Below are 21,067 nucleotides of genomic sequence, written 5' to 3'. Positions count from 1 at the left end.
TTTGTTCAACACTTTTTTGGTTACTATATGATTCCATATGTGTTATTTCATGGTTTTGATGTCTTCACTATTATTCTACAATGTTGAAAATATTAAAAATAAAGAAAAACTATTGAATAAGTAGGTGTTTTAAAACTTTTGACCGGTAGTGTATTTTTCACAAGTTTGGACATCACAGTAGAGCACAGTAGAGCTCAGTAGAGTAGAGTAGAGTTCAGTACAGTTCAGTACAGTAGAGTACAGTACAGTAGAGTTCAGTAGAGTAGAGTTCAGTAGAGTAGAGTTAAGTGGAGTACAGTGTAGTACAGTACAGCAGTGTACAGTACAGCAGAGTTCAGTGGAGTACAGTGCGGTAGAGTACAGTACGGTATGGTAGAGTAGAGTAGGGTATGGTAGAGTAGAGTACGCTACGGTAGAGTACAGTAGAGTATAGAAGAGTTCAGTAGAGTTCATTACAGTAGAGTTCAGTAGAAAATATCTCAAAATATTTGTGTTTTGGTAAGGCAATGTTTCTTAAACATACAGAGAAATATCTCCAAAACAAAATATAAGTGTTGATATTAGTTGGCAGGGGTCTTCAACATTATTGTGTTTTTATGTATTTCTAATTCCTTTTAATACTTTTTATGTTAGATGTTGTCTTAGAACCCTTTTCCATCTGTTTGCCCAGAAATCAAAGCCTTTGCTTATTCCAAGTTGTTCGGATTGGAAAATGATTTCTTCATTTCTCAAAAATATAGACTATTAGTTTTAATTTGACACTGAATGCTCCTATGAACTTCACATGTTGGTGCTCATTGATCCTTTTACATGAAAATGTCCAGTAGCAATAAAATAACAATTAATGTAATAGCAGGGCTAAAATATTGCACAACAAAGAAATGAGTGTACAGATGTCATGATGAGTAACCATGGTTACTCTGGTCCCCTGGGTGTGATCCCAGCCTTAGCAACAGGTTTGGTCACAGGTACACCCTTCCTGAGTGTGTGTGTCACCTGGCTGTGTGTGTGTGTGTGTGTGTGTGTGTGTGTGTGTGTGTGTGTGTGTGTGTGTGTGTGTGTGTGTGAACTGGGCTCTGCGTGCATGTGTGTGTTTGTGGGTCACATGGGCCTCCCATAGGTCGTAGCCTGCTGCTGGCATGGGAGCAGGTACAGGGTGGGGGAGAATGGGGGAGGGGTGGTGGAGGGGGTGGGGCAGCGGTTGGAGAACAGAGGGAGAGAGAGAGATAAGGAGAGAAATTGGATGGGAAAGGTGTCCTTAGCTAGTAGCCAGGGAGCAGGCCAACACTGAGGTAATGGTGTGTGTGTGTGTGTTGGGCGCTGCATCATTTCCTACCCAGAAGTTCTTTGACAGGATGTCCAAACCAATGATGACTTTTGCCCATATTCACCCCTCCCTAGTCCCCTCTCACATAGAAATAGAATAGGTAGAACGGTCGCTGTTCTTCAATCCTAATTTGTCGCCAGTCTATAAGGATTTTTTCAGTGTGTGTGTGTGTGTGTGAATGGGGGTGGATTGTAAACACCACAGGTAAAATAGGCGGACTGAGGAAAACTCCGATAGAGAGAGGGATGTCTCACTCTTCTCTAATCCGGCGTGTGTGCGCGCGCGCGCCTCTCGGCACTGCTCTCCACATCCACACCTCCCCCCTCGCCCCCCCACCTCTTCTTTACCGCTCCTCTACGCTGTCATCCATTGTTCTAGCACTTTTCTTCTCCGCACCTTCTTTATCTAACATCTCCCCTCGACCTTCAACTCCTCACTTTCCACTTTCCTCTATTCCTCTACCACGCCAGAGTTCCATCCTCCCGTTCTCTCCCTCCTATATCCTGTTCTTCTGAATGCCTGGCCGGTCTAAGACCCACCAACCTATTTATTCAATGCCCAACCCTCACCTCGGGTCTCACACGCGTGCGCGCGCTCTTCGCGTCTACACTCCAAGTGCACCTTCCCCTCCCTTCGTCCTTCCCTCCACACTCCTGAATGTTCCCCCCCCGACCTCTAATTAACTACCCTCTACACATTTTTATACCCGCTCCCTCTCCCCTCCACACTCCTGAATGCCCCCCCCCCAACCTCTAATTAACTACCCTCTACACATTTTTATACCCGCTCCCTCTCCCCTTCATCCTGCCGTCATTCTTCCACATGTCATGTACTCTCCGCGCACTACCTTTTAACTTATATTCCGGCCTCTTTTCTTCAATCTAAACTCACCTTTCGTCGTCCGCCTCTCCATCCCTCCCTCCCTCGCTCCACTCATCCCCTCAGCGGTGGGCCCTTAGAGCAGAGGCGTGACTGCACATCCATCCAGCCCTTTAGGAGGACACCCGGCCCACAATGCACGGCGGGGTGATTTGCATGGCAGCCACTGGTGTGTTTTGGAGGGGGGACATGGGTCTGAATTATTCATTGCTGATCTGCACCAAAAGACAGGTTGAGCGGGAAAAACATTTAAGAATCTTTGTAAATCCTAAATCGTAAGATATCTGCTGTTTGTCCCTGTCTTCTGTACAGGCCCTTTTGTAGCCAGATGTAGTAGTCTATACAGTACTACAGTCTCTCTCTCTCTCTCTCTATGTCTGTGTGTCTCTCTCTGTGTTGCTGCTGTTTGTAAGGTGCTGAATTCCTAAGGGTTCCCCCCACTCTGTCGTATCATGCAGGCATACTGTACCTGGGCCCGTATCCACAAACGTCTCAGAGTAGGAGTGCTGATCTAGGATCTGCTGATCTAGGATCCGTAGATGTGGGTAGCACGGCTTCCTTGAGGTAGCCTAGCTTGGCAAATCACATCAGTGCTGCTTTATAGGGCTGGCATAATTACCGTATAACCGTGTAAACGATGGTTATGGATGAAGATCGTCATGAAAATAAAATAACCGTATTGAAAACAAAAAAAAGAATAAATATATAAAAATATATACACTGCTCAAAAAAATAAAGGGAACACTAAAATAACACATCCTAGATCTGACTGAATGAAATATTCTTATTAAATACGTTTTTCTTTACATAGTTAGAGAAGAGTTTGTGGTCGTACAAGAAGGGCCCGCACGCCGTTGAAGCTCCCAATTCACCGCTTTATTGACAGCGTTTCCATCCCAAACGGATCTTCGTCCGGTCAAACACACCGAGTGCTCACATCCCAAAATATACGCATTTCACCTCATATGACCATTGCGGGCATGACGCACGGTGGGTGCAAAAAAACAATTTGTGTATCTCTAATAATTTAATAACAACAGACGCACCCTCCCCCCAATGCTAACCTCTCCTGTTACTGTAATGGTGAGAGCTTTGCATGTCTTATGGGTATGATATTTGTGTGTCTGCAGCTTTCTCACTCATCATTATACACTATTCATTCAGGCTTATCCGTAGTCATGGTAACATCCACATTACTGTAGAAGTGTTTAGAAACATATTATATTATTAATTACAATAAAACAGACTTCAAAATGACGCAATACACGATTTACTATTCATTTTCATTGGGCACAAAATAATCAGAAAAACAGCAAATGCATCCAACAAATGTGTTTAGTCACAAGCTTGATGTAGTCATTGCGTGCTAGGAATATGGGGCCAAATACTTTTTACTACTTTAATACACATACAGTGCATCCGGAAAGTATTCAGACCCCTTTACTTTTTCCACATTTTGTTACGTTACAGCCTTATTCTAAAATTGAATCGTTTTTTCTCATCAATCTACACACAATACCCATAATGACAAAGCAAAAACTGTTTTTTAGACATTTTTGCATATTTATTACAATTTAAAGCTGTAATATCACAATTACATAAATATTCAGACCCTTTACTCAGTACTTTGTTGAAGCACCTTTTGCAGCGATTATTTTCAGTCTCCAGAGATGTTCGATCGGGTTCAAGTCTGGGCTCTGGCTGGGCAACTCAAGGATATTCAGAGGCTTGTCCCGAAGCCACTCTTGCGTTGTCTTGGCTGTGTACTTAGGGTCGTTAGCCTGAGTGTCCTTTAGGTGACTTTTGGCAAACACCAAGCATGCTGTGTACATTTTACTGAGGAGTGGCTTCCGTCTGGCCACTCTACCATAAAGGCCTGATTGTGCTGCAGAGATGGTTGTCCTTCTGGAAGGTTCTCCCATCTCCACTGAGGAATTCTGGAGCTCTGTCAGAGTGACTATCGGGCTCTTAGTCACCTCCCTGACCAAGGCCCTTCTCCCCCGATTGCTCAGTTTGGCCTGGTGGCAAGCTCTAGGAAGAGTCTTGTTGGTTCCAAACTTCTTACATTTAAGAATGATGGAGTCCACTGTGTTCTTGGGGACCTTCAATGCTGCAGGCATTTTTTGGTACCCTTCTTAAGATCTGTGCCTCGACACAATCCTGTCTCAGAGCTCTACGGACAATTCCTTGGACCTCATGGCTTGGTTTTTGCTTTGACATGCACTGTCAACTGTGGGACCTTATATAGACAGGTGTGTGCCTTTCCAAATCATGTCACAGTTGGATTCCAATCAAGTTGTAGAAACATTTCAATGAAACCTGTTTTCGCTTTGTCATTTTGGGGTATTGTGTGTAGATTGATGGGGGAAATGTTTAATCAATTTTAGAATATGGCTGTAATGCAAGTTTTTTTTTTAAGTCAAGGGGTCTGAATACATTCTGAATGAACTGTATAAGTATAAGATTTTGTCCCAAAGCTTTTGGTGCCCTAAAATGGGGGGACTATGTACAAAAAGTGCTGTAATTTATAAACAGTTCATCCGATATGGATGAAAATACCCTCAAATTAAAGTAGTCTGCACTTTAACCTCATAGTCACTGTTTGATTTAAAATATAAACTTTTTGAGTACAGAGACAAAAGATGAAAAAATGCTTCCCTTTCCCAATAATTATTGACACTGTATACATGTACAGTACCAGTCAAACATTTGGACACATCTACTTTTTCCAGGGTTTTTCTTAATTTGTACTATTTTCTACCTTGTAGAATAATAGTGAAGACCTCATAACTATGAAATAACACATATGGAATCATGTAATAACCAAAAAAGTGTTATACTTTGGGATGTGAGCACTTTGTTTCACGAGGTTGCGTCCGTTTCAGTGGCTCATGTCTTTTTTTGGAATGTCAGCTGAGTTGAATCAACAAATCACAGCACACATTGATGGGTACACTTCCTGCTTTTTACTTCCTGCTTTGCTCCTATGGCCAAAGATGGTGGATAAATTAAGACTCTGTTTACCATTTTTTTTTTTAAGAATGGTCAGTTCCGGTGTCCTTAAGGTTCTGGCTCTCCAGTGCAATAGCAGCTTTGTGTGGCCTACTTTGTTCATTGACTGTAATAGAACCAGAAAAAATGGTCTGTCCATCTCTGCAATCGGTACACTCGCAATGTTAGCCAGTCCACCCATTATGCCATCATTGACTAGAATGAAAACGCCTGTTCTATTCATTCTATTTATCTGGAGCGGAGGATAGGAGAACATGTTTGTCAGGATTTATTTAATTGGATTATTATTTCATTAAAAAACATTTAAAAAATGCTATTCAAACTGTTATTGCGGTGACCACGGTCATTTGGCTGGCCAATTACCATCATCCAAAATTCCGTGACCATCACCATCTGCCTTATGGATTTTATGGACGTTTCTGGAGTGAGTCAAAAAATGACATTGTTCTTCACACTGTGAGGTTGCAAGGTTGTGTTTGTTTCATTTCATCAGTAGGACTACTGTGAGCTGCTACGTGTTCTTGGCTAGCTCTTTTGGGTGTTTCACGCCAGATTGTGGCTCAGCACTTTGTGACAAATCCATTTGGATCTGAACTACGTACGTAGATTAAACTGAATTGATTGAACCTTGTTCTCTCTCTTTGTCCTCCACAGAAATCTTTCTCCTTGGTGTTAGAGGCTCTGGACCATGACAACAAAACATCCGAATCAGGTAAGGCTGGAGAGAGAATTTCCTGTGTGTGTGTGTGTGTGTGTGTGCGTGTGCACGAGAGCGAATCAGTGAAAGAGGCAGACAGACTAAATTGACTTATTTCTTCGCACACAGCCAGACTCTCATACTTTCCCACACACGTTAAAAGCTAAATAAGCAGTGATACAGACAGGGAGGGAGGGAGGGGGACATAGAGTGCATGTGGCCCCTCCCCCTTCCTGTTTGTGACCCAGGGCTATGGTTCCCCCCTGTCCTCACTGGGTCCCCTTGCTGTCTTGAAAAGGAGGCAAAACCAGTGTGTCTGTCTGTTTTGAATGTGTATCAGTTTGCACTTGCCGTGTAGAAAATTTGTTTGCCTTTGTGGTTGTGCGTACAGGGTGGGTGTATGTATGTCTCTACGGACCTTATGAGCCCCAAGCCTGTCTGTGTGTGTGTGCGTCTGCATGTGCTTCTAATTGTGCCTGTGCGTGTGCTGGTGCATGTGTGTGTGTTTCAGTGTAAGGGTCTCCCAGTCAGACCCTTTAATTTCACACTCCGCTTATTGTTTCTGCTCATAATCAGAGATAGGGAATGTGAGCAGCATTCTCTAAAAACAGACAGATATAGACCACACACACACACACACATAAACCAAAATCAACACTTCAATAATCATTACATACACACTAAGACACACAAACACAAAGATGCGACTATCCTTCCTCATTCCTCTCGTTCCCCAGCCTTTCCCGTTCATCCTGTCTCCCTTGTTCCTCTGCCCCCTCCTGCCCAGTAAAAGGCTGCAGACAGACTCAGCCAAAAGATGAGTGGAGAGATAATGAGAGACTGGGTCCCAAACCCCAGACCTCCTCCTCTTCCTCCTTCTCCCTCTCTTTTTCCTCTTCCCTCCATCTCTCTTTCCCTCTGCCCTCCACAGCTCTAGCCGTAAGTCTTGTTTGCGCCATCCCTCGTTCTTCCTGAGCTCCTGAAATATTCTCTCTTTTTACCACATTGGGTTTAAAGCCTCTCTCCTGGCTCCCAGCTTAGCTAAATAAATAAAAAACAGACATCCTAGAGCAGTCAGGGCCAACTTACAGGCCCACAGCTCTAATCAGGATGGATTACAACACTGTAATGTATCTGTCGAACACAGAGCTACAGAGTCCTTGGACAGAGACGGAGAACATAGTGACAACGCTGTAAAACATTAATGACCTTCATCGACTCTGGAGCTAGTTGTGTTCCCCCGGTGATTTTCTCCCTCTTTTTTTTATGTGAACAATACATTTTCCTTGGATCACATGAAAGGCAATACAATCAATAAAAAACAATACTACTCCCCCCCCCCCTTTTTTTGAACAACCAACCGCACCCCACTTTCTCTCTGTCCCTCTCTCTTTCTCTCACTTTCTCTCTCTGTCTCTCTCTGTCTCTCTTTCTTCCTTTGTCTTTCTCCCCCTAACCTCTTTTAATGTGTGTTTGGAAACAGGTATAAAAGGTGTTTGTGTGTTGATCTATTGACTGGGATTGGTCTACCCCCCCCCCCCCCCACACACACACACACACACACACACAGACACGGTCAAGGGCAAACACTTCAGATCCAATACAGAGCAGTGGGATACAATCACAAGGGATTAGAGACTAGACATGATCCTTGTCTGGGTGGGTTCTCGCTCATTGAGACCTCTCTCTCCGCCTGTCCCTGTCTTAACTGTGCCCAACTCGCCACAGCGGAACAGTCATACTGTACACTCGCTCACAACACAGCCTCTCTGACTCTGTCTCTCTGGTAGAGCACTTTACTGTGGGCGTTGAAATGAGCTGTTGGACTCATCGGAGGCGTCAAAGTAAGGAACGAACATATGCTGTTGTAGCTGCAAGTTCAAAATACGCACGCACACACACATGGCCGCACGTGTGGAGAATGGGGGGATAACACCCTTAGTGTCCGTTGTGTTCCCTCTCCCCTTCCAACCCCACAGCCAATATGTGCCCCTGTTTTCATTCTTTTGTTTCAAACCCAGATGATCTCATCCCTCCATCAGGACTTTTGCTATGTGTGTTATTAGCTCTCCCTCCCTGTCCCTCCCTCCCTCCCTCCCTCCCTAATGCTCTCTCTCTCCCACTCACTTACAGGCCCCCTCTTTCTCTCTGTTTCTATCTCTTGCTCCATCTCCCCGTCTCTTAAATACACATTCACACAGTACACTGTTTCGCCACTCACATTCTCTCTCTCTCTCTCGCACACACACACACACACACACACACACACACACACACACACACACACACACACACACACACACACACACACACACACACACACACACACAGTGCTTTGTGTGGGTTAATACCCTGTCAGGGGGATTATAACTGATGTGGAGATGACAGCCTCTCTGGGAAATCCCCCCGGGGTCAGCAGCTCTCTCACCATGTCACCACCCAAACGCTGTGCCCCTTCTACCCATCTGTGCCCCCTCTACCCTCTGTGCCCTTTGCTCCCTCACCCTGTCTCTTGTCTGCCACCTCTGCCCTCACCCTGTCCTCTCCTCCTTACCAGTAGCTCTCACAACATGTCGCCACCATACAGGGTGGAGCGAGACTCTGTCCCTTCTCGTTCTCTCTCTTTCAGGGCAGCCACACCGACCCTGTGCCCTTTAGCTGCTCTCTTTACCTACACGCCGTCTCTTCTCTACTGTCTTTCTCTCAGGGCAAATCTAACTCTCTCTCTCTGTCTCTCTGTCTCTCTCTGTCTCTGTCTCTCTGTCTCTCTCTGTCTCTCTCTCTCTCCTCCAGGTCAGGCTGGTCTGATCGAGCGTGTCCTCCTGTCCTCCATGTTGAATCCCGGCGAGCAGTGGCAGACGTACCGTCACCACGGACGCTCGCTCAGCCTGGAGTACCGCCTGCGGTACCGCTGTGACCTCAACTACTACGGCTCCTTCTGCAACAAGTTCTGCCGGCCCCGGGACGACTTCTTCGGACACTTTGACTGTGACGTCAGCGGCATCAAGGTCTGCAAGGAGGGCTGGACCGGACCGGAGTGTCGAGAAGGTGAGCGAGGGCTACCTGGTGCTGGGCAAAGGTTTGTTTTGTGTCTGATATTGTGTTGGACTTCCGGTAGTGAAGAGGACCTTCAGCAGCTCCTAGAGGACAGTGGAAGTTGATAGAAAACGCTTCTTTATTGAGGAAACCAACGCGTTTCAGGCTTTGCCTGCATTAGGGACTTGGTGTTATAGACTACAGACATATTAGGGTCAGCACAAATGATTGGATGGAATCCAAGTGATGGCTCCTCCTTGCCTGTGACTCGTGGCTCTTTGTGTGTCAATTCCTATTCTTAGTATGTTATGCCAAGATAATAACCAAGGTAATAACCAAGGTTATAACCATCAAGCCTGGAAAATCCCCTTAAAACAGTTTTTTCAAAGTCACTTTATGATTCCGGCTCGTGAGTCATCATTAAGGCGACCTCACACTCTGACCTCTGACCTGAAGCAGCAGGGTTGCTGAGGTGAGACTAAATCAAGGAAATGATGGCGGAAACCCTGGAGGATATGAGCCTGGAGTAATGACATCCTGTGGCCCTCCCTCCCGCTACTGCCCTCCTCTGGCTCATCTCACTTCCTCCTCAGCAGGGCGCTGATTTCGACCGGAGAGATACAGGAAGGGAGACATCCATTTGTTGAGAGCCGTCAGTGGAGTTTGTCCCCAGAGAGACGTAGAGGGTGGCGAGCACTGAACGTTACCATAAATGGAACTACCCCACCTGACGTCCGTGATGCTGTGTGCTGTTGCGGTTCTGTGTGCTGTGTTTCTTTGATGACCGTGTTGTTTTGTACTCTTGGTCGGCACGTAGGGACTGCAGGTCCCCAGTGTCAGTGGACTGCCTCTGACCTGACAGACGGTGACGTAATGTTGTGTGTGTGTGTGTGTTGTGTTACAGCGGTGTGCAGACAGGGGTGCCATCAGATCCATGGCTCCTGCTCTGTGCCTGGAGAATGCAAGTGAGTCTGCCGTCGAAAATAACATTTGTTCTCAAAGGCTTCCATGTATCTTACCATGTAGCTCTCCCCCCCGCGCCTCTGTGTTTGCAGGTGTCACTACGGCTATGAGGGTGCTCTGTGTCACCGCTGTATGACGTTCCCAGGCTGCGTCTACGGGAGCTGCGTTGAACCCTGGCAGTGTGTGTGTGACGTCAACTGGGGAGGCCTGCTGTGTGACAAAGGTGATTTTTGTGTGTGTTTGCGTCCGCGCAGTACCGGCGTTGGAATAAAGAAGAGTAGGCCATCGATCAGAAGAAGGTCATGCTTTGAGAGTGCTTGTGCATCAGTCTGTTTTCGACCGCGTGTGAGGGAATGGGTGACATTACCGCAACATTGTACAAACAATTCCCCAATGTTGCCCTCCTGTGCCCCAGTGTGGGAACCTCCGGGAGCCACATGAGGGGCCAGCAGCTGAGCATTGTGAGGGGAAAGGCGATAGCCTTGGGTAAAGTGAATGTGAGCTGGGCTGGGTTGGGTCCTGCTTAGCTATTTGGGGTACTGAGCCTCTCCCTGTCCCTCCATTCAGGTCGTCTGTGAAGAGGCTCAGTCACAAAGAGAGCCGAACACTGCAGAGAGAGAGATCTTTAGAAAGTAGGGCTTAATTCTGCCTTCTTCCACGCACAGGGCCCACACCCGGGCCCCAGGCAGGCAGCCGCTCTCCTGTACCACACTGACATGGATTCACTCACTCACTCTGGGGGGGGGGGGGGGGTTGTGATTTATATAAAACTTTATCAGTTTAATGTTATGTATCTAATGAGGACGCCTCAGTGTCAACTGCCGCGGAACGCTTTGTTGCGTGTGTGTGTTTGCGCTAACGTGGCAGTGCCGCTCTGCGCTTCTGAGGCCAGACGGCTCAAGGACACGGGAAAAGAGGAAGGGTTGGAGATGATTCCTTTTTCTTTTGTTCTCCCTCTTCCTCACCCCGTTCCCTCTCCGTCACTTTTTCAACTGCCCTCCACTCTACCTATCCTCACTCTTTCTTGCTGCCCCCCCCCTCCCCCCTTGCCGTCTCCCCCATCTCCCTTTACCTCTCAGATCTGAACTACTGCGGTACCCACCGGCCCTGTAAGAATGGGGGCACCTGTTCCAACACAGAGCCTAACGAGTACCAGTGTGAGTGCCAAGAGGGCTTCCGCGGGCGCAACTGTGATATCGGTGAGTTCTTTGCTGCTGCAGTACTTCTGCAGAGAATCTTGAGAATAATATCAGCGTGAAGGAACTTGGAGCACGTGGGCACTTAGTGACCAGATTCATGACCGAATTTGCCTGGTTCTGAGTTTGACTCCTCTCTCTCTCTCTCTCTCTCTCTCTCTCTCTCTCTCTCTCTCTCTCTCTCTCTCTCTCTCTCTCTCTCTCTCTCTCTCTCTCTCTCTCTCTCCCCTTCTCCCTTCCCCTCTCTCCCGTTCCTCAGTGGAGCATGCGTGTCTCTCGTCCCCCTGTGCGAACGGGGCCACCTGTGCGGAGGAACCGTCGGGTTTCAGCTGTGTCTGTGCGGACAGCTGGACCGGACACACCTGCGCCGACGGTAATTAGCGCCAATCAGCACGGCTGAGATTACCCGCGATTGGAGCCGAGCCAGTGCCAAGATTCTAATCAGTGTCCAGGATGAGATTGATTTGCACAGAACATAAGCGACACAGTAATCAGATACAGATAGAAGCCATTACACCACTGGTACAAACACATTAACGACGTGGAGTCAACCATGCCCCCCCCATGCACCCGTTACCCATTCCGTGTGTCCCTGGCCGTGTTGCTTCAAAACAGGTAGAGCTTGCTAAGCTGGGCAGGTTAACATGGGGTGTGTTTGGGGTATATGAGGGCCCGAGGAGGATGTATTTTGATCTTTGCCGATTAGCCAGTTAGCTAACAGCCTTAAGCATTTAAGTTAAGATGAGTGCTTGGTCTTTAGTTAGAATACCAATCACCACTGACTACCTTCCCCCTTCTTCCCACAAGTTAACAGGGGCCCACACAGCTTGGAGAATGTTCCACTTCACCATTACGGGGGGGGAGGGCATTGAGGTCACAAGTGTTTGGGTGGATTACAGGGTCAGTCTGGTCCGGCCTCTGATTCTGAGGCCACAATCAAAAGATCTAGTGATCTCACGTGTGTGTGTGTGTGTGTGTGTGTGCGCGTGTGTCTGTGTGTTTGTGTGTTGCGTATGTGTGTGTGCGCGTGTGCACGACGCAGACACAGCGTAAGATAATATATATAATAATAATAATCAAATAGTTGTAATTTAGCAGACGCTTTTGTCCTAAGTGGTTTAGTAATGCATTCATAAATGTTACATCTGGATTTCTAAGCGCTATCTGTAGAAACATGCAGGGTTCCACTTAGTCTCTTTTTACCCCCATGTTTGTTTATGGTGTAGGTCAGCAGACAGTCAGACAGGTACAGCAGATACACTCGCGGGAAATAATGACTGTGCCGCAGGTGCTCTCCCTTCCTCAGTGAGGACAGAGGGGAACCATAGCCCCAGGTCACAAACTCACTCTCCCTCCCTCCCTCCCTGTCTCTATCACTGCTTATTTTCTTTTAACGTGTGTGGGAAAGTATGAGAGTCTGGCTGTGTGCGAAGAAAGAAGGCAATTTAGTCTGTCTGTCTCTTTCTCTGTCTCTGTCTCTGTCTCTCTCTCTCTCTCTCTCTCTCTCTCTCTCTCTCTCTCTCTCTCTCTTTCAATGGACACCGTGTTTACAAGAACATTCTCCCTCTCTACCTCCCTGTCTCCCTCTCTCTCTCTTTCTTTATTTATTCCTCTCTCTCTCTCGCTCGCCCTCTCTCTCAAGCAATTTCTCCCTCTCTCTCTCCCTCAACAGAAATTCTCAAGGCAATTACATTGTAGTAATGATGACAATTAGAATGCTATTATTCATTGAGCGTTTGTTGACAACATGGCAAACAGCTGAACTATCTATCTACTGTTTGTCACTGGGTGGGAGCACGAAGTCACACACACACACACACACACACACCCTGGGGGACAGACTGTCGGTTCTGGTACTCGGGCATGGATGTCGGAACCACAACACAGCTCAGTTTTTCGACGTGATTTATATACTGGACATTAATTAGAGGGTACTTTGCTTGCTATTGACTCGCCCCCTGGGCTGCGGTGGCTTTGAATGGTTTATTGTGCAGGGTTGGGGTAAGGGTCAGGATCATGGAAACTGGTATGACTATGGGGTTAGGTAAATGGGAAAGGGCTATGAGAGAGGTGCTGACTGATGAGAAATGTACGCCACAGTGGCTCTGCATGGAGAGAGAGAGAGAGAAAAAACCAGTGACCGCATTACTAAACAAATATGCCATGTTAGCCTATGGGTTCACCCTACCTACCTCCTTCCCAGCCTGTCGTTTCTACCCGTTCCCTCTCTCTCTTTCCATCATCCTCTCTCCATATATTCCTCCTTTTTTTCTCAGTTTTTAATTACTCTCCAGAGAAGTGGAACGAGGCGTGGCTGCTCCCCCCTCTCCCCTATCCCCCTTTCCCTCTCTCTCTCTCTCTCTCTCTCTCTCTCTCTCTCTCTCTCTCTCTCTCACTCTCTAGCTCCCTATCTCTCGCTCCCCTATCCCCCTTTCCCTCCCTCTCTCTCTCTCTCTCTCTGTCTCTAGCTCCCTATCTCTCGCTCCCCTATCCCCCTTTCCCTCTCTCTCTCTCTCTCTCTCTCTCTCTCTCTCTCTCTCTCTCTCTCACTCTCTAGCTCCCTATCTCTCGCTCCCCTATCCCCCTATCCCCGGATGGGAAAGCGAGCTTAGGAGACCCGGTGAGGTGTGAACATTGCACAGGAACCAGAGCAAGAGAACAGGGGGATGAAAACCCGGCCGCGAGCATCCACATACCAGCGCGACGGTTAGGAACACACGCATGCATCGCTGATGCACATACAACTGTGCACACATTTGCATTTTAACATTTATATCCGGGTCATCTAGAACGACTCATTACGCGGGCGAATAAGAAAGCTGAGAACCCCCCCCCCCCCCCCCCCCCCCGCACATAAAACAAGCAATAATAGGACAAACAAGGGTAGGTAAGAATCACGGTGAACACACCAATTGGTTGGTCGATTAATTGGTCGGTTGTTAGGTGGATTCATATTTTTCCATCTCTTCTCAGGGATGTTGAGGTGTGAGTTACTGGTTATTTTATTGTTTGCTGTATAATCAACATATGTTCTTGATTGATCGGTTCATTCATTGAGTTCTCTCTCTCTCTCCTCTTAGCGGCGCGGCAGTGTGACTCAAACCCGTGTGGGCGCGGGGCGACGTGCCAGGAGTCTCCAGAGGGGTTCCGGTGCCTCTGCCCCCCCGGCTGGACTGGCAGAACCTGCCAACTAGGTCAGTGAGATGGACACGCTATGGAACACTAGTCGTCCGCAAGAGCGACCCTCTTCGGCGTCGATACGTAGTATGTCCACACAAAGCACTTCAAGCTAGAGAATCCAGGCCACCAGATCTAACTCTGTATGCGTACAATGTTACACTGTGTCCATTAGACCCCAGTACTCTCGTATTGAGAAGAAATTCCCCAAAGCCCTGATGCATATTAGTTCTAATGACAGATGATATTTCAGTAGGGGGTCGGCACGCACGCACACACGCACGCACGCACACACACAGACAGGCTTGGGGCTCATAAGGTCCGTGGAGACATATTTCAGGTTGACAGTCTCCTTATATCCCTCTGTGTTGAAGTGATATGTCACACTGACACCTGATAATCCCCTACAGTTCCACTTCAGTGCGCGCGGTACATTGCTCACATTCACTTTTTTGCACTCAACACACACACGCACACACACCACAGCCCAGGCTTTAACTCCGACCCACAGGACAGGTTCCCCAAAATCCTGACCCTCAAATCTGGGTAAAACAGACTCAGTACACACACAGAGAATATACTTGACATAGTTCTGTCTCTGAGTTCCTTCCCAGTCTTCACTGGCTGAATCAGTGGCAATCCCCTGCCTTCAGGCTGTTCCTACAAAGGTCCACACTCCCTGTCTCTCTGCTCTTTCTCATCCCTGGTGGTAAAATCCTTATGGGGCTGACAGCAGCAGGATTTCTATTACCTGACTGCTTCCTGTCTCCTGATTTGATGGTGTCACACCCTCATTCCGCCTTACTATCAGAGACCTCTCTCAGCTCCAACACTCTGGAGTCTGGCAGAGGGGACAGAGACACGAGTACTTCTATAGCCACACAGGAAGTGGTTCAGCTCCCTGGGGTCTCGTGTAGGAGTTGAGACGCCCATACACAGACACACGTAGAGACACACATGTAGAGACACACACACACACACACACACAGATACACACACACACGCAGAGACATACATGTTGCTCTCCATATGTGTGAGTTGTGCCAGGCTCTTACAAAATGACTGCTGCTGTAAATTGGCCCAAGCTACAAGATTTTCCTGAGACCCCACCAGGCATTTTTAATGATGTGTTCTCTTTCTCTCTCTCTCTCTCTCTACTTCCCATCTCTCTCCACAGACACCAACGAGTGTGACAAGGGTGTGTGTGTCCATGCCCGCTCCTGCCGTAATCTGATTGGTGGATACCTGTGCGATTGCCTGCCAGGCTGGGCGGGGCATACCTGTGACGTCAGTGAGTATGAGGTTTGAGGATGGAGCAAGATGTGTGCCAGTGTGCGTGTGCGTGCGCTCATCTGTATTTATCTCTGCTCTGTAGGGAACAGCAGCTGCCAGGGGTTATGTCTAAACGGAGGTCACTGTGAGGACTCTGTGTCAGGCTCACACTGCCTGTGTGTGCCTGGTTTCTCTGGGAAGCACTGCCAGACTGGCCCCAGTCCCTGTGACAGCACCCCCTGTCAGCACGGAGGCCAGTGTGTGGACACGGAGGGCAGGGCGGAGCTGTGTAGCTGTCCCATGGGGTACTCAGGGACGTACTGCGAGGTCAGACTCCATTCTCAGATTCGTCATCTTCCTACTGGTTTTCTGAATCTTCCTCACATATTTTGTTCTTGTTAATATTTTCCAGATGGTGGTGGATCTGTGCAATCCCAACCCATGCCAGCAGGGGGTGCCCTGTCAGAGCACCGACGGGGGGTACACGTGTGCCTGCCCCGAGGGTTACTATGGTAATGAGTGCACGAGCCTTAAGGACCCTTGTCATGGCCAACACTGTCCAGGTGAGTCGTAGTGGGACTACGGAGATTTTAATTTACATTTTTCACATTATGTGTGTGTACAGGTGTATTTGTTAACTAACTAACATGCCTCCCTCTCTCTCTGTCTCTCTGTCTCTCACTAGGTGCCATGTCAGACCCGGCTCGTGGAGGGGTCCATCTCTACATGGTGTTGGTGGGAGTGTCAGCGTTAGTAACGGCGTGCGGCTGCGCAGCCTGCGCCCTCCTCCTCTCCCGTCTCCACCGACGACGGAAAAAGATGCAGGGCGGGCCCCAGGAGGAGGGCATCAACAACCAGAGAGAGTTCGTCACCCTCGTCCGAAACCTGGACCGCCCCGCGCCCCTCCTGCCCCCTCTCACCCCCAACACCACCGCCCACACCCCTGTCCCTGTCCCTGTACCTCGCTTCTGCGAAGAGATCGAGCTCACTCTGCCCCCCTCCCCGGCCCCCTCACACCCCTCCCCTGCACTCAAACCATCAAACCACGCCCCCAAACAGGACATCTCCAACCGTGAGAGGGAGAAGCTCAACCGCTTCCACTACTCAGACAAACAGGAACTGGAGGTGTGACCTTTGGACCTTTCAACTGTCTAGAGGCTTTTATTATTTTGCGCCCGCTTCTCTCTGACCGGGCCCTGGGCCTGGGCCCCGGCGCCGTGGCATGTTGCACAGGTTCCTGTGGTGATGACCTCACCCCGACCCATCCCTCTGTGAGTTGACTCCTCATCTTTTGTGAGCTGATATTGTCATCTGCTAATTGGCATAAATTATTGTTGTAGAATGCTGGGCCTACGAGGTAGCTAAGCAGATCTATTTTAGGGACCGACCTTGCCAACACCCAGAAACAGCATGGCGGGGAACTTTTTACATCATGCCCTTCTGAACTGCTGACCCCGGAGCTAATCTTATGAGGGTTGGCCTTTGAGTTAAGAGTCTGGCCTGTGTCTAAGTGTCTCTGTGTTGTACGGGGACTCATGTAGACGGGAACAACTGTGAGGAGCCCTGTGAGCCATTCCCCAGGTTTTAATGTCCCTCTGTAGGCACCCCACTGCCCTGGTTGCCCTGGAAGGCCTGGATGGCCTGTCACCGACATATGTAACTGGACCTCTACAGGAACTCCAGCCCTGCGCTGTTTCCTTCTGGGCGGCAGCAACCGACAGGGGATGTGAGGGAAGGGCAAAGTGGTTTTAATTCCAATTAGTCCATTTCCACATTAATTATTGAAGGATAAACTGTGGTATAATTATTGTGTGTGTGTGTGTGTGTGTGTGTGTGTGTGTGTGCGTGTGCGTGTGCGTGTGTGTGTGTGTGTGTGTGTGTTTGTGTGTGTGTGTGTGCGTGTGCGTGTGTCTGTGTGAGGTGTGTGTTGGTCTCTGTGTGTCTCTGACACAGGCGGACAGCGTGTGTCAGTCTGAGGTGTGTGTGTGTGTGTGTGTGTGTGTGTGTGTGTGTGTGTGTGTGTGTGTGTGTGTGTGTGTGTGTGTGTGTGTGTGTGTGTGTGTGTGTGTGTGTGTGTGTGTGTGATAAGCATTACAGAGCTTCATGCCTGTTGCCAGGAGAAAGAGAGAAAATGACTGAAGGCACAAAAGAGGAAAAAAAAGAATCAATAAATGCAACCTTTAGATAAAAAAGAGGGAAAGGTTCGACAAGAGAGTAGAGCCTGACCCCAATCCATTTAAAACATGACACTGTTGCCTGTGCGGTCTCTGTAACACACTGCGGTTGTCAAAAGATGTAAGATGTTTTTTTATACCTGTGTGTAAAATAGCTCTGTTGTGTATATATGTTGTACATATTGATATGTTTTTTTTTTGTACTGTGGTTTGTCTCTGAATGTCGCTGTTTTACTTTGCTTTATTTGTCCTCTCTCTCCTTCCGTTCGTCTGGGGCTGCCAGCGGGTGTGGATTGTAATTAAAGTGCATTTACCTTCCAAATCCACGTTTGTGTCGCAGAGTTATTTGTATGTCTCAGATCCAACACGAATGGATCGGGGGAACGGGTAGCTTTCAGCAATCCTGTCGCGGCAGATCTTTCATCACGGGAGGTAGAAAGGAAAGACATTTTCAAAGTGTTCGAATGGGTCATGCAGTTCTATGGCTAGTAGCGCCTGTTCTATTCCACCAGTACTGGGAGTCCAGAGAGGATATTCCATCATGAAGAGCATGGCTCTAAGCCACCACGACCGTGTCACGAGGTCACACAACACACAAACACCTGACCGGCTTTGATTGAATTGCCTGTGAGGGACATTGTTAGTGTGTAAGTCCCTGCATGTTTATGTTAGAGAGCAAGAGATACTGTAAGTGGGTTCACAATAGTGAGAATTAATATGGGATATATATGTGTGTATGTTGTGAGAAAGTGAGTGAGAGGTCAGAGCAGTTAGTGAGCAGGCTTATGGCTATGACGAATGTGACCTTTGCCCTTCTCAGACAGGCTAAAGGGTGGAAATGACCATGGGCTTCCCGTCCACACCCTGGCCACAAGGAAATGTAGGAAATAGAGTTTCTACCCAACACGCATGCACACACACACACAAAACCACTGCATTGTAGAGACCTCTTCACACCTGCTGTGCAGCTCAGGATGACTCCATAACCCACCCATCATCAACCAAGCAAAGGTCAAAGTTCCTCATTGTACAAAGTTTTAAGTTCCTCGTTCATCAATCATCCATTAATTTTTGCTATCATACTATTTCAGGGTATATATCACACATTCCATTTACGGTGATGTATCCTATTGTGTGTACTGGTACGCGAGTGAGAATTTGTCCACTTGGTGTCTCATTGGTGCCTGTATGTCCGCCCCTGCAGCTTTGAATCCATGAACTGGGGGGGGTCAAGGTTAAAATCACAGAGGGTGGTTTTAATGTTTCTGCTAGTTCCTCTAGGTCTATTTTGAGGAGCCAGAGACCACTAGCTGTTGGAAACCTGTAGGTTCCATTCTGACCTCTCAATATTCTTGTCAGAAATTCGCTTTGGAGTGGTTGAAAGTAGCGATAAAAGGATAACGTTCCCGACAGTTTTCCTCGTGGTTCTATTTCAAATCATCTTCTACTCCTTTTGGCCATTTCCTGGTGTTTTGTGGTGGGAAACGGTGAGGTTCGAGAATAATAAGTCAACGCTGTGACTGATAGATGTTAGGCTTGAAATGTTTGAACAATTATACATGTTTTTGTGAAGCTTGCATTCAATTGCCACTCCCTGTTGAACACAACAAGCTTCCTGTCACAAGGGGATTTATGGTTGATTTAAGAACCCTGTTACTTTGTTTGGCACTGAATAGGAACTTACTATAGTCATTTTTTTTTTACCTCTTGAAATGGGAAAATGTGTTTTTTATCAAGTTGAAAATGTTTTCCTCATGCAGAAGGTTAAAATGAGGTGGAATTAAACTTCATTCTTTAAAACAAGTTAAGCTACACTTCTCAAAAGGCACCGAATCGGTGGAACAACCCCCTTTTCAATATCAACATAACTCACAAGTAGGTATGATAAATATAAGCCATTTGTCCCTCAAAGGTGGAATTTTTGGGAGACATTTCTATTCTTCAATATGTGGCACCTCCAACTGAATATGAACACTACAGATCTCACTTTCTTCATATTACCGTTCAAAGCAGCAGGGCAGGTAGAATCATATCAAAAGGGTACTCATTGAGTTTTGCTACAGCTTCATTATCTGGCAATGAATTCAGAGGAACGAGAGTATGATTAGGTAAATGAACCACAAAGAAATTACAGGTTATGTAGCGCCATCTGGTGGCCATTATGTTAGCGGAAAACACTTTGCTTTTATACTAGTTTGCAACACTAATTATTCATCTGTGGCTTAGTGCCAGTAAATTAATTGTTCATATAATTAAGAAATATTGGTGGCGGCTGTAAAAAAAAAAAAAAAAAGGCCTTCCTGCTCCCCTCCCCTCTATCTAACTACTCCTCACAGTTCTCTTAGTTTCCCTTAAGTCCCGTTAGTTTGGCTGCGCAGTTTAACTTAGTTGTCACTCACCCATCATAGCGCTGCTATTCCCAACCAATCAGAGTGCTTGGAAATGTGCATCTGGACACTGTAATTAACTATGTTTAATTGTTTCCCGATTAAATTAATAATGTAACAATGAACTCATTAGGATCTGGGGCACCACGAGAGCAGTTCTTTAAAGAGTTACCATCTCCCGAATGAAACTCTAAAAGGTCTTTACCTATCACATCTATTAACAGTCAACTTAATAATCATAACCTCGTAGCATATTACCATTCTGAACAGTCGTAACCTCCTTGCATCTGCAAAAGGCCAAGCCTTACTTATGATTCAGTACTACACAAATTGGTTTAATTATTTATTTACTAGCTAATTAAATGGGAACACAGGATAAACAAACTAACTCAGCACCGGTTATTGACTGGACTTAATACGCTGAAAACAGGTCCCTAGCAGAAAGACAACAACATGGATGCTTGTTAAAGAAGAGATGGAGAGGGAAAGAGAGGGACAGAGACCCTTAACATTGCCACATTCGGAAACAACTGTCACCTACAGTAACCATATACATTGCACACAAACCACCTCCCGCTTTGAGTTAGGAATCATGAATGTATTTACGTGAAATGCCTGGGTTCACCGGGGTGAGAGTAGCGTAATACGATGGTTTGAGCAGAGTAACAGGATGATCCGACTTAAATTCACATTTGAAGAAACTTTACTTAGGACAGCTAATCAGCCGTACCAGTGTTTGTCCGGGAGATGAGTTTATCATCACCTCGTGTTGAGATTCAAAGTTCATACCTTTTTAAACGTGTGACTGCCACTTCATGCTTTTCTGGTCCAATGTGTTTGTTTCTTAATCTTTCATTTACACCTTTTGCCAGAAAGGGGCGGCTCCGGCAGGCTGACACGCTCTCTGACTACACTTCAGGGCAGTGACTACTCCCGGTGCAAAGTTA

The 21,067-nt window shown here is 47.2% G+C and overlaps 1 protein-coding gene across 2 annotated transcripts in view; it reads left to right on the top strand.

The window, feature by feature from the left end:
• LOC109908880 (protein jagged-1b) overlaps positions 1–18,059 on the top strand; it is a 47,991-nt gene extending 29,932 nt beyond the window's left edge. For both annotated transcript variants that reach the window (XM_031796116.1, XM_031796117.1), the window contains exons 3-13: positions 5,873–5,930; positions 8,709–8,963; positions 9,856–9,916; positions 10,007–10,137; positions 10,994–11,113; positions 11,370–11,483; positions 14,191–14,304; positions 15,465–15,578; positions 15,663–15,886; positions 15,972–16,122; positions 16,245–18,059. In XM_031796116.1, the coding sequence (XP_031651976.1) occupies positions 5,873–5,930; positions 8,709–8,963; positions 9,856–9,916; positions 10,007–10,137; positions 10,994–11,113; positions 11,370–11,483; positions 14,191–14,304; positions 15,465–15,578; positions 15,663–15,886; positions 15,972–16,122; positions 16,245–16,690 (1,788 nt within the window). In that variant the 3' untranslated portion in view covers positions 16,691–18,059. The remainder of the gene's footprint in view (positions 1–5,872; positions 5,931–8,708; positions 8,964–9,855; positions 9,917–10,006; positions 10,138–10,993; positions 11,114–11,369; positions 11,484–14,190; positions 14,305–15,464; positions 15,579–15,662; positions 15,887–15,971; positions 16,123–16,244) is intronic.
• Positions 18,060–21,067: the final 3,008 nt, after the last annotated feature.

Source organism: Oncorhynchus kisutch, linkage group LG18, assembly GCF_002021735.2.
Source record: "Oncorhynchus kisutch isolate 150728-3 linkage group LG18, Okis_V2, whole genome shotgun sequence".
In the NCBI taxonomy this organism is placed as follows: Eukaryota; Metazoa; Chordata; class Actinopteri; order Salmoniformes; family Salmonidae; genus Oncorhynchus; species Oncorhynchus kisutch.
This window is presented reverse-complemented; position numbering and strand designations above follow the sequence as displayed.